Source organism: Oncorhynchus mykiss, chromosome 27 (genome assembly GCF_013265735.2).
Source record: "Oncorhynchus mykiss isolate Arlee chromosome 27, USDA_OmykA_1.1, whole genome shotgun sequence".
Lineage (NCBI taxonomy): Eukaryota > Metazoa > Chordata > Actinopteri > Salmoniformes > Salmonidae > Oncorhynchus > Oncorhynchus mykiss.
The window spans coordinates 32,564,977-32,592,594 of record NC_048591.1 but is presented as its reverse complement, the minus strand read 5'-3'; the positions used below and the strand labels follow the sequence as shown (position 1 = coordinate 32,592,594).

At 41.6% G+C, this 27,618-nt stretch overlaps 1 protein-coding gene across 1 annotated transcript in view; it reads right to left on the bottom strand.

Moving 5' to 3' along the window:
• Nucleotides 1–692: 692 nt before the first annotated feature.
• LOC110507985 (melatonin receptor type 1B-B-like) overlaps nucleotides 693–27,618 on the bottom strand; it is a 63,330-nt gene continuing 36,404 nt past the window's right edge. The window contains exons 2-3 of the mRNA XM_021588412.2: nucleotides 3,837–3,955; nucleotides 693–3,207 (exon numbers count right to left, since the gene is read on the bottom strand). Of these exons, the coding sequence (XP_021444087.2) occupies nucleotides 2,452–3,207; nucleotides 3,837–3,955 (875 nt within the window). The 3' untranslated portion in view covers nucleotides 693–2,451. The remainder of the gene's footprint in view (nucleotides 3,208–3,836; nucleotides 3,956–27,618) is intronic.

Below are 27,618 nucleotides of genomic sequence, written 5' to 3'. Positions count from 1 at the left end.
GTGCAGCAGTACTGTCTGTCAGAACTTGTGAGGTCTCACCCAATGTGAGATGTTCCAGGAGAATGTCCTCCCGCCCATACACACACACTGGACCCCAGGAAAAGTAACTGCTGCTTCTGCAAAAGCTATGGGGATGTAAATAAACAAATAAATAAATAAATCAGGGAGATGAAGGGTGCTCTGGAACTTCAGCAATGTTTGGGCTGACAGAGGCAATTTGTATGCATTAATCTCCCATCCACCCCTAACCAGTGCTCACAGAGTGCGGCCTCAAGTACTGAGCATGTGCAGAATCATGGGGCAAGCAGTGGAGTGAACGGAGAAGGAATAGCTAAGAGCAGACAGGAAATAATGAGAGAAAGAGTGGGAGAAAGGCGAGAGAAAGAGGAAGGAGGAGAGGGTGTGAGGGGATTGAAAAAAAAGAATGAAAAACAGTGCTTAAAGAACAGAGTGAGAAAGAGAGAGCAAGGAGAAAGAGAGCGAGAGGAAGAGAGAGAGAGACTTCTCACCAGCAGCTGTAGTTTTCACATCACTGCACAGAAAAACATGTAAGTGTATTTTACAAACCCAGCCATTTCCAAAAGTGCATCTGCATCCTCTAAATGAATTGTCTTAGCCATCTCAGTTATTATTTACACTGTTATCAATGTGTCTGAAAAGCAGTAATAATAACTGAGAAAAGTTATTAAAAGTAAAGGTTTTTATTAACATCTAAACTTTTACATTGACAACCCTTCAAAAGCATATTCTTCATCAGTTTTATACGTAAATCACAGCAATAAATACAATGTATTTCTCTTAATGAAAAAATAAAAAATCTTATAGCTTGACCACTGCGCTCCTTCTCCCTGTGCATCCACATGCATACATGCCAATTAAGAATGATCTTCCTCTTACCATCATCATCATCATCATCATATAATCTTTGTCAACATCATCGATAGCTTCAGCAGCAGTTTTCACAAGATCATCAATAGAAATATGAAGGTCATTTCCAATTGAACTAACATATGCAGTGTGTACAGTGAATGCAGTCTCTGCTAACGCGGGAACATTGCTTTTAAATTTCAATCACGCTGTAACGCTGAACTTCCGCGATACGGATTGAATAGAGACCCTAGTTTCTTCAAAGCAAAACTAAAATAAAAAACAAACAACCAAAACAATACACAAAGCATCAAAGTGTATCATGCACATTCTCCATCATCACGGAACACAGTATCACAACAACGGTATTCAGCGTCATTACGGCCTGAATTAATTCACTTGATTTGTACTAAGATGAACTTCTTCATAAAAACAGTATTGTCCTTATTCACATATCGTATTGACTAAGTTGGTTTGCTGTAGTGTTTTAAGGTAATGACATGAAGTGTAAAATGCATAGAATAGGTCACATGTCTTCATGCATTACTAAGAGTACAGTTGAAACCTGTAAACTGCATAAGTACAATGTCGTCCGAGATAAAACAGCTTTATTGTGCTTATAATGTACCAGCGAGGGTTTTTCCAGGACACTCCGTCGAGGGGCATCACAGCACCCCATTCCTGACTCAACAGAAATGACCAAATCTGCTGATGTATCTAATGTAGTTGTCTATTCAGTCTTATATCCTTGTGTAACTCTAAGCCTAACGCTATATGCTGACTCCAACCCTAACGAGTTAACCCATACTAACTGGGTTAAATTGTAAAGGGGTTGTTTTTGGTAAATCTCCTGTTTGAGATCATGAGCATAAAATCAGGCACCGTTTGACAATCCAATTGCCTAGTTAGTAGTAGGACCTTGTGAGCTCCTACCGTTGGCATGCTCCCTCACTTATTTGTTATTTACAACCAATAGGGTTTTTACAAATTGTTTTCTACGCTAATGTACGCTGGCCATAATGATTGTCACAATGATATAGATATATCGATATAGAAAATAAACTGTGTGATAAATACTTTTACAGAGGAAACTGTGAAGATAACAAATGTGTCTTTAAATACCCTGTCTTATACAAAAATGTCATGGGCGTAATGGGGTAAAAAAAAATGCAATAATACTTTTGGGGCTTAAACTTTGAAATGCATAATGCTACAGCAGCAGAGAGGAGGCAGGCAGCCTGAGGTGTATACTTAAGGACATGATACATAATAAGTTAGAACATATATGCTTCATGAATGGCACTCTTCGAATTGTGAATAACACAGTCAGTTAGCATCAGTCAACACCATTGTGTGTGTCTTTCTCTTTAATACGCACCATTCTGACTGTTCTTTGAGGCTTCGGTAACAGCACAACTGTGCAGTCAGTGAGATACAGGAGAGAAATGGGACTCCATGACTGAAAAGAGAGAGAGAGAGAGAGAGAGAGAGAGAGAGAGAGAAGAAAAAAGAAACAAGTCCAACAACACCATAGGGGAGGAGTGTAGGAGAGGAGTGGAGGAGAGAAGAACCTTGGAGTCAGCGTCACAAAGCCTCTCCCTTGACGTGATCGTTGTTGTTGAGTCCCAGTCTGGGCGAGGGCTTGCTCCTCATACCCTCTGTACCCCCCTGTGACGCCTCCTGGAAGAACAGACCAGGCATCCACATGGACATGATAATCCGTTTGTATTCCTTACGGAAGTTCTGGTTGAGCAGGCCGTAGATGATGGCGTTAAGGCAACTGTTGAAGTACGCCATGAAGTAGCTGACCACGAACAGCCACTCGGGGATCCGTGGCGCCACCGTCTCTGGGTCGATGGCCACGGCCAGACCGATGAAGTTGAGCGGCGCCCAGCAGATGGCAAAGAGCACGAACACCACGAACATGGTGATGAAGTTGCGCATGTCGCTGGGTTTGAGGCGGGGCTTCACCTCTGACTTCACCTTCCTCCTCACCTGGATGACCAGGATCCAGATCCTCAGGTAGCAGAAGGTAACCACGGCTATGGGCACAAAGAAATGAATCACCACCACGGTGATGGTGTACGATGTACTGACGGCCTGGGCAAAGGTACACGAATACACCCTGGGGTCGTACTGGAGCGACCCTACGAAGAAGTTTGGTATGATGGCCAGGATGGTGAGAAGCCAGATGAGCCCCACCAGTAAGAGGGTATTGCGGTAGCTGTACAGCCTGTCGTAGGAAAAGCTGTGGCAGATGTAACAGTAGCGGTTGATGGCGATGCCGGTGATGTTGAAGATGGAGCCAATGACGCTCAGGCCCATCAGGAAACCACTGACCTAGAAAGAGAGAGCGAAAAACAGAAGCCCTGTTTATACTTGGTTCTAACATTCAGCCTTTGTCGTGATCTTGTCCACATTCTGAATTTGCCCACATTTTCAGAAATATGTCTCCGCATTGTGACCATATTTACTCGTCCCTCCCTGTATGCAAATTATTTGACAGCTATTCTTTCAAAATAATATTGATTTATTTTAAGCCATATGGATGCCATAAGTCAATGGTGCCACCTGTAAATGATTTCAGAAGGCAGGATTATTATGAGTTAAATGGTTTCATTGTCCAGCTACGTCTATATTTGTAAGATATCCAGACACAATGAGTGCCTGACTACCTCCCGAGGTGGTCAGGAAGATCTAATCATAGTCAAATGACAATCTGTATTATAATCATCTACACCAGTATAAAAATGTGGGCACAATCAGAATGTGGTCAAGATCAAGATAAATAACATGTTAGAACCAGGTATAAACAGGGCTAGAAAGGCAGAGAGACAGACAGACAGACAGACAGGCAGGCAGGCAGGCAGGCAGGCAGGCAGGCAGGCACACAGACAGACAGACAGGCAGGCAGGCAGGCAGGCAGGCAGGCAGGCAGGCAGGCACACAGACAAACAGGTCTTAGTCACTTTGCACTGTGTCTCTCCCAGCGACCAGCCGTCATGGAAGATGGCGTAGAGCACCAATGGGTAGGGGTAAAAGGCCACCACGAGGTCAGCAAAGGCCAGGCTCACCACAAACACGTTCCCTACAGAGGAGAGAGACCACAACACATTAGCTTATTGGTCCTTTATCAAGGGAAAGGGTAAGGGTTAGGATTGTGGCTAGGGTTAGGTTTGAGGTTAGGGTTGAACCGGGGTGTGCACATTAAGCTAGGGTTAGTGTGAAGGTAAAGGTTAGGGTTAGTGCTTAAAATTGCATTTGAGTTAAAAAGTGCTTGGCCGTGTCACAATACCTGTATTTGTGTTCTAAATAGTAGACATTTTGGGTATGTGAAAAAAATTTGTTTTATAGTATGTGAAATTTAGAAATGTTGTATGCTTTAAATGACAGGATGTCATATTAATTTAAGCTTTTGATCTATTAGAATTCACTGCATACAATTAAGGAAGAGAATCGTCTTTCGAGACCCACGTGTGTCTGACAACAGCTGAGGCGATGCGCTGTACCAAAATGAACGCATGGCTGGAATCAACGCAATAGTGCATTAGATGACCCATTCTCAGTAGGATGAACCTAGTATGATGATATTTTTTGCTTACTGCATTCGTTTTTACTAAACAGTACATTATAAATAGTATGTAGTACACTGTGGGTTAGTTGGGGAGGACGGGCTTGTGGCAATGGCTGGAGAGGAATAAGTGGAATGGTAGCAAATACATATAACATGTGGTTTCCATTTGTTTGATACCATTCCATTAGCGCCGTTCCAGCCATTATTATGAGCCGTCCTCCCCTCAGCAGCCTCCATACATATACAGTACATGGCATCCTCTGCCACTTCACGATCAGGCTGGAAGTCAAGGGCCGTGACCAACATCTGATTTACCTACTACTTATTTCATCTGCATACTTAAAATGCATACTGTGTGCTATTTATACTTCATTGCATATCAATCACACAGACAACCACCCAACTAGAAACACACACCTGCTATCATCCTACCTTGCATATCAATCAAACAGACACAACCAACCAACTAGAAACACACACCTGCTATCATCCTACCTTGCATATCAATCAAACAGACACAACCACCCAACTAGAAACACACACCTGCTATCATCCTACCTTGCATATCAATCAAACAGACAACCATCCAACTAGAAACACACACCTGCTATCATCCTACCTTGCATATCAATCAAACAGACACAACCACCCAACTAGAAACACACACCTGCTATCATCCTACCTTGCATATCAATCAAACAGACAACCATCCAACTAGAAACACACACCTGCTATCATCCTACCTTGCATATCAATCAAACAGTCACAACCACCCAACTAGAAACACACACCTGCTATCATCCTACCTTGCATATCAATCAAACAGACACAACCACCCAACTAGAAACACACACCTGCTATCATCCTACCTTGCATATCAATCAAACAGACACAACCACCCAACTAGAAACACACACCTGCTATCATCCTACCTTGCATATCAATCACACAGACAACCACCCAACTAGAAACACACACCTGCTATCATCCTACCTTGCATATCAATCACACAGACACAACCATCCAACTAGAAACACACACCTGCTATTATCCTACCTTGCATATCAATCAAACAGACAACCACCCAACTAGAAACACACACCTGCTATCATCCTACCTTGCATATCAATCAAACAGACAACCACCCAACTAGAAACACACACCTGCTATCATCCTACCTTGCATATCAATCAAACAGACAACCACCCAACTAGAAACACACACCTGCTATCATCCTACCTTGCATATCAATCAAACAGACAACCACCCAACTAGAAACACACACCTGCTATCATCCTACCTTGCATATCAATCAAACAGACAACCACCCAACTAGAAACACACACCTGCTATCATCCTACCTTGCATATCAATCACACAGACAACCATCCAACTAGAAACACACACCTGCTATCATCCTACCTTGCATATCAATCACACAGACACAACCACCCAACTAGAAACACACACCTGCTATCATCCTACCTTGCATATCAATCAAACAGACACAACCACCCAACTAGAAACACACACCTGCTATCATCCTACCTTGCATATCAATCAAACAGACACAACCCCCAACTAGAAACACACACCTGCTATCATCCTACCTTGCATATCAATCAAACAGACACAACCACCCAACTAGAAACACACACCTGCTATCATCCTACCTTGCATATCAATCAAACAGACAACCATCCAACTAGAAACACACACCTGCTATCATCCTACCTTGCATATCAATCAAACAGACAACCACCCAACTAGAAACACACACCTGCTATCATCCTACCTTGCATATCAATCAAACAGACACAACCACCCAACTAGAAACACACACCTGCTATCATCCTACCTTGCATATCAATCAAACAGACACAACCACCCAACTAGAAACACACACCTGCTATCATCCTACCTTGCATATCAATCAAACAGACACAACCACCCAACTAGAAACACACACCTGCTATCATCCTACCTTGCATATCAATCAAACAGACACAACCATCCAACTAGAAACACACACCTGCTATCATCCTACCTTGCATATCAATCAAACAGACAACCATCCAACTAGAAACACACACCTGCTATCATCCTACCTTGCATATCAATCAAACAGACACAACCACCCAACTAGAAACACACACCTGCTATCATCCTACCTTGCATATCAATCAAACAGACACAACCACCCAACTAGAAACACACACCTGCTATCATCCTACCTTGCATATCAATCAAACAGACACAACCACCCAACTAGAAACACACACCTGCTATCATCCTACCTTGCATATCAATCAAACAGACACAACTATCCACCGAAAAACAAACACCTGCTATCATCCTACCTTGCATATCAATCAAACAGACACAACCACCCAACTAGAAACACACACCTGCTATCATCCTACCTTGCATATCAATCAAACAGACACAACCACCCAACTAGAAACACACACCTGCTATCATCCTACCTTGCATATCAATCAAACAGACACAACCACCCAACTAGAAACACACACCTGCTATCATCCTACCTTGCATATCAATCAAACAGACAACCATCCAACTAGAAACACACACCTGCTATCATCCTACCTTGCATATCAATCAAACAGACAACCACCCAACTAGAAACACACACCTGCTATCATCCTACCTTGCATATCAATCACACAGACACAACCACCCAACTAGAAACACACACCTGCTATCATCCTACCTTGCATATCAATCAAACAGACACAACCACCCAACTAGAAACACACACCTGCTATCATCCTACCTTGCATATCAATCAAACAGACACAACCACCCAACTAGAAACACATACCTGCTATCATCCTACCTTGCATATCAATCACACAGACACAACCATCCAACTAGAAACACACACCTGCTATCATCCTACCTTGCATATCAATCAAACAGACACAACCACCCAACTAGAAACACACACCTGCTATCATCCTACCTTGCATATCAATCACACAGACAACCACCCAACTAGAAACACACACCTGCTATCATCCTACCGTGCATATCAATCACACAGACACAACCACCCAACTAGAAACACACACCTGCTATCATCCTACCTTGCATATCAATCACACAGACACAACCACCCAACTAGAAACACACACCTGCTATCATCCTACCGTGCATATCAATCAAACAGACAACCACCCAACTAGAAACACACACCTGCTATCATCCTACCGTGCATATCAATCACACAGACACAACCACCCAACTAGAAACACACACCTGCTATCATCCTACCGTGCATATCAATCAAACAGACACAACCACCCAACTAGAAACACACACCTGCTATCATCCTACCTTGCATATCAATCAAACAGACACAACTATCCACCGAAAAACAAACACCTGCTATCATTCAAATACATTTGCTCATTGAATCACATCTCATTACCTTTTCCCTGGGTCTAATTTCCTGTGTTATACTGCACTATTCCCACCACACGGGTCAACCAAGATTAAAGGAGATTTCTGCTCGGTAATGACTAGGAAGTCGAGATTGACTTGAGGACAAGTATGGAATATTAAGGGACTTAGAGACGGCGTAGAGAGAATAGAAAGAGGATGTATCTTTAGTAGAAGAATATATAAACTAGAGTGATATGAGCACGATTTCTCAGACAGATCTGTTGTGTTGTTAGCACGCAGGATGCTAAGCTAAGCCATGGGGTCTCAGAGCTGACTCACTCGATCGCTCGTCACCAAGCTAATTGAATGAGAAAAGGTACACGGCTCCTAATTGCCTTGTGAAAACAATCATTGTGTCAAGTCACTCCCACTTTGCCAAGACAAAATAAAGTATGTGTACTGTGCAGTGGACACGGGGGAGTAGCTGGTTAGGGTTAGCATATTAGCATGCACTATGTACTTTTCATTCTCCTAGATTCGCTCCTCATTTTGAATGGCTGTTAATTTCCACCTTAGCCTGCGTACTAATATTCATAATCGTCAGTCTAAATTGTTCCGATGCAAGGCCTTACCTCAGACCAGCCATTCTCCCTCTACAATGTACTGTATTATACTGAAATTTACTCTACTCAACAGTACTCCACTGAACTCTACTCTACTGTACAGTACTGTACTGTACTCCATTGAACTCTACTCTACTGTACTGTACTGTTCTGAACTCTACTGTACTGAACTCAACTCAACTCTACTGTGCCGTGCCGTACTGTACACTACTGTACACTACTGAGCTCTACTGTGCTATACTTTGATGTCCAAACTTGTGAAACATAGACGTTTATGATTGGTTCAGATTTGGTCTTGTTTGGGGGCTGAGCTCATAAAAATAATAGCCAGTGTGAAGAATAATACCCAAAATATGCAGAGGAGGATATTGGATATTCCTACCTTTGTTTACCTATTCAGGATACATCACTATGAAGAGAATGACATTTATATCCATAATTATGCATTTCTGTATAGTACAGCTTAGGGACCAATGACGAAATTCTGTTACCGCAATTCCATTACCAGGTATAATTCCCCTTCACTTACTGTAGTTCAATAACCAAAATATGTTTTTTCAAAGTCAAGGATTCATGTCATAGCTGACACCTCATTCTTCTACAGACATCTTTGATACAGAGTGTTTAGACATGGTCACATAAAAAACTGAGGGAGATTTTACCTAAATTCTGTTACCAAACATCTGCACAGTTTTTACAGTAAACTTGTTTTGGTAACATTTTCAGTGTAAATTGTTAAAAATATTCCTTGAGCATGGATTTGTATGGTTTGTTAAAATTTTAAATCAATCGTTTTTTGTTTGGCATACATTTTAGATGCAAAAAAATCTGAGTCTCAGTGCAATTTCGTTACCGTGGAATGACCCATTACTGTCTCCTCCAGTTAATATTCCAGGTATTAAAATGAATGATATTGCTGCTCCGGTCCAATGGCTACGGAAGGAAGGGAAAGAGGCCTATGCTTCATGAAAAAAATATTTCCAAAAATTGCCTGCCACTTCAAAGACATTTCTCTCCTTCCGACTTTTCCACTGTGCTTCCATCTTTACTCTGTTCACTATTCCCCTATGCTTGTCCTTTTCCCCATCTCGATATCACTCTCTGACATTTCTACTTCCTCATATCTATCGCTATACTTTCTACACCTATTAGAACAACAGTTGTGAAGTTATAATAGGTGCTAAACAACATACCTTGAAGAGGCAATGTGCAGTTCCGAAAAATGTCACCACATAGACAGAGCTATGGACGTATGGGCAAATTGGCACATGGTGGGCGAAACACATGTGGATAATACCATGAGCTCACATTGGGTACAAATAGGGCCAATGTGAAGCCGATGAGCCCAATGTGGTCAGCCTACATGAGGACATTATTTTAGCCCTGGGCCCACATCATGTCGGTCATGGCCGTAACTAAATATGAGGACAATGAGGTCCGGACCTTGGTTATTTTATATATATATATATATATACAGTTGAAGTCGGAAGTTTACATACACCTTAGCCAAATGCATTTAAACTATGTTTTTCAGTTTTCCTGACATTTAATCTTAGTAAAAATTCCCTGTCTTAGGACAGTTAGGATCACCACTTTACTTTAAGAATGTGAAATGTCAAAATAAAAGTAGAGAGAATTACTTATTTCAGCTTTTATTTCTTTCATCACATTCCCAGTGGGTCAGAAGTTTACATACACTCAAGTAGTATTTGGTAGCATTGCCTTGAAATTGTTTAACTTGGATCAAACGTTTTGGGTAGCCTTCCACAACCTTCCCACAATAAATTGGGTGAATTTTGGCTCATTCCTCCTGACAGAGCTGGTGTAACTGAGCCAGGTTTGTAGGCCTCCTTGCTCGCACACACTTTTTCAGTTCTGGCCACAGATTTTCCATAGGGTTGAGGTCAGGGCTTTGTGATGGCCACTCTAATACCTTGACTTTGTTGTCCTTAAGCCATTTTGCCACAACTTTGGAAGTATTCTTGGGGTCATTGTCCATTTCGAAGACCCATTTGCGACCAAGCTTTAACTTCCTGACTGATGTCTTGAGATGTTGCTTCAATACATCCACACAATTATCCACCCTCATGATGCCATCTATTTTGTGAAGTGCACCAGTCCCTCCTGCAGCAAAGCACCCCCACAATATGATGCTGCCACCCCCGTGCTTCACGGTTGGGATGGTGTTCTTCGGCTTGCAAGCCTCCCCCTTTTTCCTCCAAACATTGCGATGGTCATTATGGCCAAACAGTTCTATTTTTGTTTCATCAGACCAGAGGACATTTCAACAAAAAGTATGTGCTTTGTCCCCATGTGCAAACCGTAGGCAGTGACTTCTTCCTTGCTGAGCGGCCTTTCAGGTTATGTCGATATAGGACTCGTTTTACTGTGGATATAGATACTTTTGTACCTGGTTCCTCCAGTATATTCCCAAGGTCCTTTGCTGTTTTTCTGGGACTGATTTGCACTTTTTACACCAAAGTACCTTCATCTCTAGGAGACAGAACGTGTCTCCTTCCTGAGCGGTATGACGGCTGCGTGGTCCCATGCTATTTATACTTGTGTACTATTGTTTGTACAGATGAACCTGATACCTTTAGGTGTTTGGAAAATCACTCCCAAGGATGAAGCAGACTTGTGGAGGTCTACAATTTTTCTTCTGAGGTCTTGGCTGATTTCTTTTGATTTTCCCATGATGTCAAGCAAAAAGGCAGTGAGTTGGAAGGTAGGCCTTAAAATACATCCACAGGTACACCACCAATTGACTCAAATTATGTCAATTAGCCTATCAGATACTTCTAAAGCCATGACATCATTTTCTGGAATTTTCCAAGCTGTTTGAAGGCATAGTCAACTTAGTGTATGTAAACTGCTGATGCCACTGGAATTGTGATACAGTGAATTATAAATGAAATAATCTGTCTGTAAGCAATTGTTGGAAAAATTACTTGTGTCATGCACAAGTACTAACCGACTTGCCAAAACTATAGTTTGTTAACAATACATTTGTGGAGTGGTTGAAAAACTAGTTTTAATGACTTCTGACTTCAACTGTACGTACACAATTAGAAAAATCAATTATGGGTCAACATCTAAGTATTGCTCCCAGCATTGATCAAAGCTCAGAATGCTTATATTCATGATCTGACTGAGTTCTAATCACATCTGTAAAAGATAGGCTACTAAGTTCTCATAATAACTTTGCTTTGCATAGAGTAGGTTACTGAGAGAGACAGTGATGTGGCGCTCAGTGGTGAGGCAGGCTGCAATCCATGCAGGAGAAGCAGAGCGAGAGAGCGAGAGAGAGCGAGAGAGCAAGCAGAAAGAGAGGTTAGTACAGTGGTTCCCAAACTTGGGGTCAGACCCCCATGCGGGGTTCCTGAGAAAATCTATACTAATCTTATCAAACATGTTAGGAACATAACTTTAAAAAAATAAGATATGTTTCAATTTGAACATCTCATACAGTAGCTCTCTTTACATAAATACGGTATCTATTTGTAGCCCCCCACAATGCCACCACTCCCAGATGGATCTCACTAAAACTCAAATGCGGGTGACAGCCCCCTGATGCCAATGTGGGCATGTTTACTGGGTAGTTACAGTACTTGGCACCAATACAGTCTACTGGAGATAGGGAGATGTAAAAACCCACCAACAGACTCTTTGGAGAGTAAAGCTTCAGACCTGGGGCGGGAGCGAGGGAATATAAGAGATTATCCAGTTGAATACTGAGAGAGAGAGAGAGACAGAGAGAGACAGAGAGATAAGAGAGAGAGACAGAGGGATAGAGACAGAGAGAGAGAGAGAGAGAAGAGAGAGGGAGAGAGAAGAGAAGAGACAGAGAGAGAAGAGAGAGGGAGAGAGAAGAGAGACAGAGAGAGAAGAGAGAGAGACAGAGAGAGAGAGAGAGACAGAGAGAGAAGAGAGAGAGACAGAGAGAGAGAGAGAGACAGAGAGAGAGAGAGAGAGAGAGAGAGAGAGAGAGAGAAGAGGGCTGCTGTAGGCCTTTTTTAATTTCCCTCTCCACGCTAGCACAAACGGGGCCAAGGCTATGCGCGATCTGAGAACTTTTCCTCTGGGAGAAAGACAGACACACACGCACAAACACACGCACAAACACAAGCGTGTCTTTGGAGTGTTCCATCAAACAGCAATTACACAATCCAGTTGCTAGGCACACACAAACACATTTGTTGTCTCAGTTGGCATAACCCACTTAGAATGCAATGTTAATTCAAAATGTGCATTAACCGATGAGGAAAACTGTGCTTTGTTATTGATTTAACATAATCTAATATACCCTTCTCTGCCAATGCAATTTCCTCCTACCACCCCCTTTGGCATTCCCCAACCACATTGGCACTGTGGTCCCTCTGGCACTTTTCTGCCTCTCACACTCTTTACTTTATAAGTCTCTCTATATACACTACAGGTCAAACGTTTTAGAACACCTACCTACAAATGGATACAATCAGAGAAAGAGACAGACAGAGAGAGAGAGAAAGAGAGAGAGCCAGTTTCATCAGAGCACTTGATGGTTTTTGCGACTGCACTTGAAGAAACTTTTTATATTTGACATTCTTCAAAGTAGCCACCTTTTGCCTTGATTACAGCTTTGCACACTCTTGGCATTCTCTCAACCAGCTTCATGAGGTAGTCAGTCACCTGGAGTGTGTTTCAATTAACAGGTGTGCCTTGTGGAATTTCTTTCCTTCTTAATGCATTTGAGCCAATCAGTTGTGTTGTGACAAGGTAGGGTTGGTATACAGAAGATATTTGGTAAAAGACCAAGTCCATATTATGGCAAGAACAGCTCAAATAAGAAAAGAGAAACAACAGTCCATCATTACTTTAAGACATGAGGGTCAGTCAATCCTGAAATTGTCAAGAATTTTGAAAGTTTCTTCAAGTGCAGTCACAAAAACCATCAAGCGCTATGATGAATCTGTCTCTCTCTCTGTCTGTTTAACAGTTTTTAGGTTACTACATGATTCCATATGTGTTATTTCATAGTTTTGATGTCTTCACTATTATTCTACAATGTATAAAATAGTAAAAATAAAGAAAAACCCTTCAATGTGTAGGTTTGTCCAAACTTTTGACAAGATACGCATCCCAACTGCTCTGCTAAATCCTCCAAAGCAGTCTCCAGTATCTCTGGCACGTATTGTAACTCATCTATACATTTTTAAGGGGAGTGGCAATCGATATCCTTTTATCGATGTACAGGAGCTGATTCTGTCATTCATCAGACCTTGTTTTGTGGTTAGGCAAGGCCAGACCAAACTAATCTAGCACCCTACTTGCCCCCGCTACAGTTTCCAATTCTCCTAGGATTTTCACTTGGAAAAGATGGCCATAGAAGAGCCTGTTCACACACTAACCTTCCTCATCCATCACTCTTACGGTCAGACAAGGCCAAGGTCAGTCCTAACTGCCTGCCAAGCAATTCACCACTTTTCTTTCTCAGTGTCCCCTAGGCTGGCCTAGTGGTATTTAATGGAGAAAAGGTGGCCATAGTGGTGTCCATTCCTATACTTTTTTCCTTATCCATCTCTCCTTCATTTGATGTTGGGCAATGCCCATGCAAGACAGGACAGGACAGTCCCAACAGCCACCCTGCAGCAGCCTCCATCCCACTCCCCTCCACTGGCATGGCAGGTTCCTTGGCTGGCCAAAACTGTGCCTGATCATCTCTACCCAGCAGGAGCTCTGAGTGTCAACCAGAGTCCATCCTGTGCCTGCCGTGAGGTCAACGCCACTCTTGTCAGCCCTATAGTCACGTGGAGAATTGTCATCTTTATCAGAAAATTGCCATCAATATCCGAAACTTTGAATATCCCACGGAGCACAATTAAATACATTATTAAAAAATGGAAAGAACATGGCACCACAACTGTTAGGAATTTTATGAATAATGACTAAACAATATCTACATTTTAAATAGAACTATAACTAATGAAACTTATACTCTGTTTTATTATATCTGATTAATAATATTAATTCATAAGGAAGGGATTGTAGAGCATGAAACAGGGGGTAATTAAATAAAATAAATACCATTCCAGCTAGGTTGGAGAAGACTGGAACTGTGGGTTTTAAGTAAGCAGAAAGGATCGTTAACCTATGGTTGAACCAACTCAACTTAGCTCCGGGATGTTTAGCTAAGGCAGAGAGTGTTTTCTGGGTTTTCCATTATCTGGAACTGTCTTCTAAATAGTGATGGATGAAGGTGAAGATTCCAGAAGTTAATCTAGATAAGTGTGTATCTGCAGTGAGTGAGCTAGTGGGTTGGAATAAACTATTGAACCTGTTCTGTCCTTGTCGATAGGAGGAATTAGAATAAATAACCTATGACATCATATTTTGTATATAAACTTTTGTTCGTGGTTTCATGGGAGCACGCTCCGAGAATAAATAATATTATCTCATTTTGATTAGACTGGTCTCTGTCTATTTTATGCAAATAAGAATCTTACAAATTCTCATAGAATAGACTAAGTTAATTCAATTAATGAAAACATATTGGAATTATGAAATTACATTAACAACAACAAACCTGCAAAAAGAGGGCCGTCCACCAAAACTCACAGACTAGGCAAGGAGGTCATTGATCAGAGAGGCAACAAAGAGACCAAAGATAACCCTGAAGGAACTGCAAAGCTCCACAGAGGAGATTGGAGTATCTGTCCATTGGACCACTTTAAGCCGTACACTCCACAGAGCTGGGCTTTACAGAAGAGTGTCCAGAAAAAAGCCATTGCATGAAGAAAGAAATAAGCAAACACGTTTGGTGTTGGCAAAAGGCACGTGAGAACTCCCCAAACATATGGAAGAAGGTCCTCTGGTCATATTAGACTAAAATTTAGCTTTTTGGCCATCAAGGAAAACGCTATGTCTGGCGCAAACCCAACACCTCCCATCACCCCGAGAACACCATCCCCACAGTGATGCATGGAGGTGGCAGCCCAGACCTCAATCCAATTGAGAATCTGTGGTATAACTTAAAGATACACCAGCGGAACCCATCCAACTTGAAGGAGCTGGAGCAGTTTTGCCTTGAAGAATGGGCAAAAATCCCAGTGGCTAGATGTGCAAAGCTTATAGAGACATACCCCAAGAGACTTGCAGCTGTAATTGCTGCAAAAGGTGGCTCTACAAAGTATTGACTTTTGGGGGGTGAATAGTTACAGTATGCAGCTCAAGTTTTCTTTTTTTTGTCTTATTTCTTGTTTGTTTCACAATAAAAAATATTTTGCATCTTCAAAGTGGTAGGCATGTTGTGTAAATCAAATGATACAAACCCCCCAAAAATCTATTTTAATTCCAGGTTGTAAGGCAACAAAATAGGAAAAATTCCAAGGTGGGTGAATACATTCGCAAGCCACTATACATCCTCGTGCATGGGTGTGTTTCCCTGTCAGGAATGCCATGCCACGGTTGCCCTTAGTTTGAAGATGTAATCCGAAGACAGGTGTTTCCTGTAGCTATCATACTCAAAATGTGCTCCTCCAGAAAGTGGAGCAACACTTATGCAGCTCCACTACACAATATATATATTTTTTACATGCAGCGTTCGACAGGATTACAAACACAGACTGACAAGCTTCTATGGCAGACGCTTCTGAACTCCTCCCTCGGCATGTCCAGCCCACTCATTATCTCAGCCAATCATGGCTAGTGGGAAGGTTGCTCACTTTTTCTGTGGCTTAACCAACAAGGCTCGTAATTTAACAATTTTATTTGTATTTACAGATGGCAAACAAGTTTGTTATTAAGGCGCATGAAAGTTCACATGTTCAAGATGGCATTTCTGCAACAAAAAAAAAACATTTTGAAGTGGAGACGTGCGACACACGCCTAGTTTCCTGAATCAGGCCACATTTTACATCAAACAATTTAACTGTATTTCTAGTTTAATCACTCTCTCACACACACGCACACACACACACACACACACACACACACACACACACTGCTAGATGATGACCTCTGGGTCATGGTTAATCTTTTCCCTTGCAGCCCAGTGGTGTGATAAGTTTGATTCGGTATCACCTTACGCATCTTCTCTAATGGCATCATCAGGCAACTGAACTTTAACCCTTCACCTCCAACCTAAAGGTTTACCATCCACCGTACCCTGCCTGGAGAAACCCCCAGGGTGTGTCTGGAACCCTATTGAGTACATTCTTAGAAAATTGGCACTATCTAGAACCTAGAAAGGTTCTTTGGCTGTCGCCATAGGATAACTGTTTGAAGAACCCTTTTGGAACCCTTTTTTCTAAGAATGTATATAGTGCCCTACTTTTGATCAGAGCCTGATGGGTTCACTATATAGGGAATAGGGTGTGTCGTGACGTTGTTATCGTTAATGTGATGACATGCTATTTATCGAAAAAGAAACTATGTTTATTATTACTTGATTAATTTAATCATGTAACAATTAACTCAGTAACCTGGCTCACCACAGAAAAAAAAACATCAATCCCTCTATACCTCCCGGATTGCAGGAGGGAGCAATATCTCTGTAGAACTAACTATCTACTGTAACCTGATTCTTACAGGACAGTTATGACAGGTGCCATTTCTGATTTACATACATTTAGTATTTATTGACACTTCAGAGTGTTTCATCATTATAACTACCACAATGTGGTAGTATACTAACTAGTAGTATACTAACTCGTATACTAACTATGTTGATAACTACACACAGACATAGCCACACAATGGATGCAATCAGAGAGAGAGAGAGAGAGAGAGAGAGAGAGAGAGAGAGAGAGAGAACAGACCCACAAAGAATTAAAAAACAAATCCAATTTTGATAAACTCCCATATCTATATTGGGTAAAATAACACATTGTGCCATCACAGCAGCAAGATTTGTGACCTGTTGCCACAAGAAAAGGGCAACCAGTGAATAACAAACACCATTGGAAATACAACCCATATTTATTTATTTTCCCTTTTGTAGTTTAACTATTTGCACATCGTTACAGCACTGTATATAGACATGATAGGACATGTAATGTTTACTGTTCATTTTTATTGTTTATTTCACTTTTGTTTACTATCTATTTCACTTGATTTGGCAATGTAAACATATGTTTCCCATGCCAATAAAGCCCCTTGAATTTAATTGAATTGAAAGAGATAGAGAAAGAGATAGAGAGTGAGAGAGACAGACAGACAGACAGACAGACAGACAGACAGACAGACAGACAGACAGACAGACAGATAAACCGACAGTCTGAACTACAGTGTCAGACCTTAACCTAAACATTAACCCCTACACTCATGTAAAATAAAAAGCATGTCTATTTTATTTACCACATTTAGAACACAGTTTTGTAATTGCTTACATCAATAAGTAAGTCCATAGAGCAGTGCAGAGCCTCAAGGTCTTACCAGGCTTAGCACTACACGCCTGTGTATAATTCCCCAAGATGGACCTAGCTATGGAAAGAAACAACCACTACAGAGATAAGAACTGACCTACCGAAGGCAATCTCGGTTGAGCTTTTTGTGCTAATCCCAAATTGTTAAGATTTTCAGGAAATATCTTGTACTTTTTCTATTTTCTCTGTTGTTATGTAAAAATGTTTGTTGAGTCATTCATAGCTTCCTATATTTATATTCAAATTCCGTATCACATTCTGCTCTTGTTCCCAGTAAATATGAATAAGGAACTGTGAAAGAAAGCCTATGTTCTGAACGATGAATGATTTAATCGCGTGCTGAATGCATTTATCCCTTCTTTCCTCATTAGACAAACAGCTGTTCCCAGTTTTATCTCGTAGCTTCCTGTGAGTTAGCGATACAGATTTACTAGAGCCCTAACTGTGACCCCGTTATACAACCCTGACCCCGGGCCAGCTCTTACTCATCACGATCATCACAGCTTAGCTGGAGAAAGCCGGAGGGTAGAGGAGAGAGTGTGAAGTGGGTGGCAGGATGGGCTGTGTTGGGGTCAGTCTGGAGAGAGCAGAGAGTGGGTAGCACAGCACTGGTGGCCGGATGGGGTGTGTTGTGGTCAGCGCTAACAACAGCTAGGTTAATCGGGGTAAATAAAGGATCTAGAACGAGAGGCTGAGGGTGAGTGAACCTCGTCGTCCTGCAGGGTGCCTCAGCTACAATAGCTACACCTGGTTGGTTTATAATTACAGGTTGGAGGGGAGGAGACAACACCATTTGTCCAGATACTAACACTGAGGGGGAACAAAAGCCACGGCTGGTTCTGTAGAATAAAACTAAGGCTGGTTTGGCAGACATACACTGAGGCAGACGATGTCAGGGCAAGTTAAGAAATACAAGAACAGCAAGGGGGAAATAAAGCTAGTCTAGAAAAAGAAAGAGCCTCCATCAGGTATCACTTTGCATTGAGGGGTATAAGTGATGTTAGAGGTGTCTCATTCTTGTACCAGCTCTGCTCTCTCTTTCTAAACGGTGCGGAGACAATCGACAAGCCAATGTGCTGCTAAACAACAGAAACCATAAGTAGGTAAAGAGATAACAAGATGAACAGAACAAATGGATCGCACCATTCTGCCGTAACTAAGAAAATAACCAGTGGTGGAAAAAGTACTAAATTGTCATACTTGAGTAAAAGTAAAGATACCTTAATAGAAAATGACTCAAGTAAAAGTCACCCAAAAAATGTATGGGGGTAAAAAAAAAAACATAAATAGGGCCTGAGGATAATGAGAGGGAAAGAAAAAACAGAATGAGGGTTGGAGAAAAAAGAGAGAGGAGAGAAAAGGTTTTTGCATTCGAAATATGCCATTAGTGCTCGTTTGGCCATTTGAAAAAGGTCCTCCATTCATACATTTCCAATTAGCTAATGAGCCAATTACACCCTTGGAGCTCTTTAATTGGTGTATAATTGATGGAAGGGGGTGTTGTGGACATGCTAATGTGCTCCTCCACACAAACAGACAGGGGGAACAGAGCATTTTTAGGGATAGAACAAGTGTTGGGCTACATCTGGCCTCTTATTCCCTATATAGTGGCCTACTTATGACCCAAGCCCTATGGACCCTTGTAAAAGTAGTGCACTATCTAGGGAATAGCGTGGGTAAAAGCTGCTGAGGGGAGGATGGCTCATAATAATGTCCGGAATGGAGTAGATGTGCCTGATGTATTTGATACCATTCCACCTATTCCGCGCCAGCCATTACGACGAGCCCGTCCTCCCAAATTAAGGTACAACCAACCTCCTGTGGTAAAAGCTACACCGCATAGCATCCTAGTATGAACACATCAGAAGGTGATTCCACATAGCCCTGGAATCTTGATGAGCTATAATCTCATCTCTGGTGCTGTTAATGCTATTTATTCCGTCTCTCTAATCCCCTGCATAACCCATGTATTGAGGAAGCACTAAATGAGACACAACCATTAAGGGCGTATAAAGACATCTACTTTTAAAAGCTAGCCACGTCTGACTGCAATTACATCAGGGTGATGAGCGTCAGGGTGATGAACGTCAGGGTGATGAGGATGCTGACTACTATGCAAAATGTAGTACTCGTTGCCACACACACCCACATTTGTTTTACATCACAGTGCTGGTGGACGATCTGAAACCTGAAACACTACATCAATTGAATTGGAGAGTAAGAGAAAGCGAGAGCTTTTGTACTTTAACCATTTGCACATCGTTACAACACTGTATATATACATAACATGACATTTGTAATGTTTTTATTATTTTGGAACATCTGTGAGAGTAATGTTTATTATAGTCTTTTACGTTCCAACAATAAACATTTTAAAAAGTTGATTTATTTGCTCAGAAAACCTGGGGGGAGAAATAAAATCCCCCGCGGACCGGCATTCGGGGAACCCTGGTCAAAACTGAGGATTCACTTTGGATCAAAGTGCTAAATGATCATGATCCCTGCTCAGTGCGCTGTGTCTGTAAAGTGATCTTGTGTGCCTGACTTCTGATTGAAGACACCAGTCTGGGGGATAAATAATAACATTTCTCTCCAAGACAGAGCTGAGTATCAAGATATATATAGCTGCATATTACACATTGATGAATGGTGAGAGCCATAGGTCATTCATTCTCCACCCCAGTCCGCTGCTCTAGCTAGCGTCACAGCCTCACCCTTTCTCTACTCTCCATCACGAGCCCTGTTTTGACTGTTGTCTGTTGAGCACTCTAAAGTGAGTTCCTCACACTCCGACTGTACAGACACACTTCAGAGAAGACATGGCAGTACAAACGTTGGGCAGAAACCTACTCTGCTCCTATTATACCTGCATTTATCAAATTGGCATCTCATTAGTTGTACCGGATGTGCTCTTTAACGTCCGACACCCATCCTGACAAGTAACAAAGACATCTGACAGTTCCTCTTCCTCACACCGGCAACTGCACCGTCCATAAGTGCAGGGCTCTCCAGATGGTGGTGTGGTCAGCATAACGCATCACCGGGGGCAAACTACCTGCCCTCCAGGACACCTACAGATGTCACAGGAAGGCCAAAAAGGTCATCAAGGACAACAACCACCCAAGCCACTGCCTGTTCATCCCGCTACCATCCAGAAGGCGAGGTCAGTACAAGTGCATCAAAGCAGGGACCGAGAGACTATCTCAAGGCCATCAGACTGTTAAACAGCCATCACTAACACAGTGAGGCTGCTGCCTACATACAGACTAGTCACTTTAATAATGCCACTTTAATAATGTTACATATCTTGCATTACTCTCATATGTATAAACTGTATTTTATACCATCTAATGCATCTTGCCTATGCCGCTCGGTCATTGCTCATCCATATATTTATATGTATATATTCATATTCCATTCCTTTACTTAGATTTGTGTGTATTAGGTAGTTGTTGTGGAATTGTTAGATTACTTGTTAGATATTGCTGCACTGTCGAAACCACAATAACATCTGCTAATCATGTGTATGTGACCAATAAAATGTGATTTGATTTGAAACAGCTCTGCCAGTAATTCCATTCACCTGTCTATCTGTTTACCAGCTTCAGTCGCGGCTGTACAGCGAGGATCCATTAACAGCCAGGGTTGGGGAGTAACGGATTATATGTAATCCGTTCCATGTAAGGGATTACAAAAAATGGTAACTGTAATCCGTTACATTACCAGCAATAATATTGTAATCAGATTACATATACTTTTGAAAAACTAGTTGATTACTTTGAGGATTACTTTTAAATTCAGAAAGAATGTTTGCAAAAAAATCTTTGACATTTCTCAGTTTTCTCAATGACATTCAAATCAGCATTGAAAAAAGGCTCAAATTTAAATTTGTTCAACGTGAGCGAATCTGACCACAAGTTAGAGACCACTATGATGAAACACCGAATGTGTTTGATGGATCGCGGGAAAAGAGCAGGAACAGGCTTTTGTAGGCTACAGTCCAAGCGATGTCTTCCAATGGTGTGACTGCTGTCAGCATCCAAAGATGATCTAATTTGAATAAACGCTTGGAGGTGAAGATGACAGCAATGGTGTAGTCTACGGCGATATGGATATCACTTATTATTGATATCTACATAGCGCATTGATGTGAATCACACTGCTGCTCTCTCATTTAGCTATTTGTGCCTTACGATTGTGGTTGTTGTGGATGGCTCCCAAGTGGCACAAGCGGTTTAAGGTACTCAGTGCTTGAGGTGTCACTACAGACACCCTGGTTCGAATCCAAGCTGTATTACAACTGGCCGTGATTGGGAGTCCCATAGGGCGGCGCACATTTGTCCCAGCATCGTCCGGCTTTGGCGATGTACTGTAGGCCGTCATTGTAAATAAGAATTTGTTCTTAACTGACGTGCCTAGTTAAATAAAGTTTCAATTTAAAAAAATATCAATGTGCATTTGAACCCAATAATGGTTGAATAAAAAAAAAGTTTAAGCTGCCTATCAATCATTGTTTTTGAAACCAGTGGACAGCCAGTGAAAAATGAGCTCTTGAAACAGCTGCATAGTGCGGATCCCAGCCTATGGAATAAAAGTGGTACTTTTTTCAATACAATTAATGCTGATAAAAAATAAATCCATAGGCCGAATGGACACATATTCAAACTCGTACACTTTTTATAGACTTAAAGGGGCCATCTGTAGTTGCTTCATCCATTTTGGGATTTATAAATGATATATACACTAACGTTCAAAAGATTGAGGTCACTTAGAAACGTCTTTGTTTTTGAAAGAAAAGACAAGTACATTAGAGTGTCTAGTTTGAGATACAGACACCTCACAAGTCCTCTAGTGGCAGCTTCATTACCCGAAACAACCACCCAGTACCCCAAAAAACACCAGTCTCAATGTCAACAGTGAAGAGACAACTCCAGGATGCTGGCCTTCTAGGCCGAGTTCCTCTGTCCAGTGTCTGTGTTATTTTGTCCATCTTAATCTTTTCTTTTTATTGGCCAGTCTGAGATATGTCTTTTTCTTTGCAACTCTGCCTAGAAGGCCAGCATCCCAGAGTCACCTCTTCACTGTTGATGTTGAGACTCGTGATTTGCGGGTACCATTTAATGAAGCTGCCAGTTGAGAACACTCTAATGTACTTGTCCTCTTGCTCAGTTGTGCACCGGGGCCTCCCACTCCTCTTTTTATTCGGGTTAGAGCCAGGTTGCGCTGTTCTGTGAAGGGAGTAGTACACAGCGTTGTACAAGATCTTCAGTTTCTTGGCAATTTCTCACATGGAATAGCCTTCATTTCTCCGAACAAGAATAGACTGACGAGTTTCAGAAGAAAGTCATTTGTTTCTGGCCATTTTGAGCCTGTAATCGAACCCACAAATGCTGATGCTGATTAGCCTTTTAAAATGACAAACTTGGATTAGCTAACACAACGTGCCATTGGAACACAGGAGTGATGGTTGCTAATAATGGGCCTCTGTACACCTACGTAAATATTCCATTAAAAATCAACCGTTTCCAGCTACAATAGTCATTTACAACATTAACAATGTTCCCACTGTATTTCTGATCAATTTGATGTTATTTTACTGGACAGAAAATGTGCTTTTCTCTCAAAAACAAGGACATTTCTAAATGACATCTGTAAGTCTTTGCTTGGTAAAGCTCTGGCTTATCTCAGCTCACTGATCACCATAGCAACACCCACCCATAGCATGCGCTCCAGCAGGTATATTTCACTGGTCGTACCCAAAGCCAACACCTCCTTTGGCCGCATTTCCTTCCAGTTCTCTGCTGCTAATGACTGGAACGAATTGCAAAAATCACTGAAGTTGGAGACTTATATCTCCCTCACTAACTTTAAGCGTCAGCTGTCAGAGCAGCTTACCGATTGCTGCAGCTGTACACAGCCCATCTGTAAATAGCCCATCCAACCAACTACCTACCTCATCCCCATATTTGTTTTTGTTCTTCTGCTCTTTTGCACACCAATATTTCTACTTGCACATCCTCATCTGCACATATATCACTCCAGTGTTAATTGCTAAATTGTAATTACTTCGCCACTATGGCCTATTTATTGCCTTACCTCCTTACTTCATTTGCACACACTGTATACAGATTTTCTATTGTGTTATTGACTGCATGTTTGTTTATCCCATGTGTAACTCTGTTGTTTTTGTCACACTCCTTTGCTTTATCTTGGCCAGGTTGCAGTTGTAAATGAGAACTTGTTCTCAACTGGCCTACATGGTTAAATAAAGGTGAAATAAATAAATACATAAAAAAATTGAACGGTAGTATATATATCCATTCATTGTTGAAGAATATAACTTATAAATGCCTCATGAGCTTAGTTCAACTGTCACACTCCATGAGAACACAAAATATACGCTTGTTTTTGTAAACAAACACGGTATCGAATCATCACATGGTTAAAACAATCATTTTGATATCATGGATGGTCAGTCCTTGCATCCATAGCTCTGTCTATTAATCTGAGAGTGGTTACATTTCCCCAGGCCCATCCCTCAGCTTTTTACCAAAACAGATGCAGAGCTTTTTGTTAATGTTTCATCTGTGGATATGCCCTTTAAACAGCTGCATATTATCAAAATATCAAAGTGTCACCAACAAAAAGATAAACAATAGGCCTATAGCAAATGCAGCATATGGCATTCATTTTCCCCATGTAAATATCACTTCTCAGTAGTGCTCAAAGCATGCCATTCCATGAGCACAGCATTTATGTTTCAACTCAAATCGATGATCGAGAGAGAGATTGAGGAGGAGGAGAATGAGAGGTTGCTGTACCCTTTGTTCATCTCTCTTTTTCTCCTTTCCTTCCTCTCTCTCTCCCACTTTTTATGCCCCCCCCTCTCCCACCCTCCCCCTCTCTCTCCATCTCGGTCACATCCCTCATCTCCTGTCCTGTCTCTCCCTGGCTGTCCAGATGAAGAGTGATAATTTCTGCTTGAGTGGCACTTCCATATAGGGCTCCCTGATATATTCCCACTGTTCCCCTCATCCATCCATCCCTCCTTCCTTCTCCTCCCTCCTCCACTTTCCCTCCACCTCATTCTCATTTTCTCTCAGTTCTGCCCTCTGACTCTCTCCAGTTGTCAGTCGCTAGAGGCCAAGACCCTGAGTAGAAGGCAGGTTTGTATATATTTGAGCAGTGACTGAGAACGGTGACACTAACTAAGACCATGAAGGAATTGTGTTTGAGCATTCACAGAGGAAGACTATGAGTGGACAGAGAGTGAGCCAGTTTAGATTGCAGGTTACTATTCAGGCTCTCTCTCAGTCACACCAAAAAGGTCCCATATGTAGAAATGTGCAGTGAACGTGTGCCGGTGTCTGTACAAATTGTTTTGAGGCTGTCATACAGAAAGATTTCAATTCAGTACACAACATGACCATGATGTCACAAATGACGTCAGCCAATTTTGCCCACTAGGTGTGTGGCTGTGGGCATGTTGAAGAGATAATATATTTGGTGATGTAGTGGCTGTGGGCATGTTGAAGAGATAATATTTTTGGTGATGTGGTGGCTGTGGGCATGTTGAAGAGATAATATATTTGGTGATGTAGTGGCTGTGGGCATGTTGAAGAGATGATACTGTATATGTGGTGGCTGTGGGCATGTTGAAGAGATGATACTGTATATGTGGTGATGTGGTGGCTGTGGGCATATTGAAGAGATAATATATTTGGTGATGTGGTGGCTGTGGGCATGTTGAAGAGATGATACTGTATATGTGGTGATGTGGTGGCTGTGGGCATGTTGAAGAGATAATATTTTTGGTGATGTAGTGGCTGTGGGCATGTTGAAGAGATAATATATTTGGTGATGTAGTGGCTGTGGGCATGTTGAAGAGATAATCTATTTGGTGATGTGGTGGCTGTGGGCATGTTGAAGAGATAATCTACTTGGTGATGCAGTGGCTGTGGGCATGTTGAAGATATAATATTTTTGGTGATGTAGTGGCTGTGGGCATGTTGAAGAGATAATATTTTTGATGATGTAGTGGCTGTGGGCATGTTGAAGAGATAATATATTTGGTGATGTAGTGGCTGTGGGCATGTTGAAGAGATAATATTTTTGGTGATGTAGTGGCTGTGGGCATGTTGAAGAGATAATATTTTTTGTGATGCAGTGGCTGTGGGCATGTTGAAGAGATAATATATTTGGTGATGTAGTGGCTGTGGGCATGTTGAAGAGATAATATATTTGTTGATGTGGTGGCTGTGGGCATGTTGAAGAGATGATACTGTATATGTGGTGATGTGGTGGCTGTGGGCATGTTGAAGAGATAATATATTTGGTGATGTAGTGGCTGTGGGCATGTTGAAGAGATGATATATTTGGTGATGTAGTGGCTGTGGGCATGTTGAAGAGATGATATATTTGGTGATGTAGTGGCTGTGGGCATGTTAAAGAGATAATATATTTGGTGATGTAGTGGCTCTGGGCATGTTGAAGAGATACTATTTTTTGTGATGCAGTGGCTGTGGGCATGTTGAAGAGATGATATATGTGGTGATGTGGTGGCTTTGGGCATGTTGAAGAAATAATATATTTGGTGATTTGGTGGCTTTGGGCATGTTGAAGAGATGATATATGTGGTGATGTGGTGGCTTTGGGCATGTTGAAGAAATAATATATTTGGTGATTTGGTGGCTGTGGGCATGTTGAAGAGATGATATATGTGGTGATGTGGTGGCTTTGGGCATGTTGAAGAGATGATATATGTGGTGATGTGGTGGCTGTGGGCATGTTGAAGAAATAATATATTTGGTGATTTGGTGGCACCACCTATAGTAGCTTCTGCCACGGCCAGACAGAGAGAGAAAGAGATGGGGGAGGGTGGGATAGAGAGAGAGAGAGAGAGAGAGAGAGAGAGAGAGAGAGAGAGATCGATTTAGAGTTAGATAAACTTGGATTTTTCGGCAAGGACATATACAGGATACTAGCCTCCACAACATAACCTTCACTCCAAATCAAAACTCCAAACCTACAACCTGATTTTGGACAAAATTACCCGGAAAATATTCTTATTTCTCAAGATGTATAGCAAATGCTCTGGCAAACAAACAACATAACCCTGAAAACACCATCCAACCTGGAAATGAATGAATAATGTTTAGTCTGAAGCTATTTTTAAAGCCAAGATGATATATTTCACTTTATAAGGACTGAATGCTAAGTTAAGGCTACTAGCTTTCTAGTACAGAACAGATACAACTTCAATTAGCATTAAAGTGAGAGGTGTCAAATCCCTTGAGCCCAACACTGGCAGGAGAGTCTCACAGCTGACCCCACTCAAATGCAGAGGCATTTGAAGCCCCTTCCTGCTGTTCACAGGTAATTACAATACAGTAGTCTCTGGATGTAAAAACTTATTAGGCACAAAAATAATAAAAAAAGAAGCTGCTTATGGAAAATCAAGAGACACTTTTTGCTGACTTTTATAAAAATGTGAACATAAGCAACTTAACTTCTTCAATATAGGGGGCACTCTTTTAATTTTTGGATGAAAAATGTTCCCGTTTGAAACAATATATTTTGTCACGAAAAGATGCTCGACTATGCATATGATTGACAGCTTTGGAAAGAAAACACTCTGACGTTTCCAAAACTGCAAAGATATTGTCTGTGAGTGCCACAGAACTGATGTTACAGGCGAAACCAGGAAGTGCCCCATTTTTTGAAAGCCCTGCATGCCAATGACTCC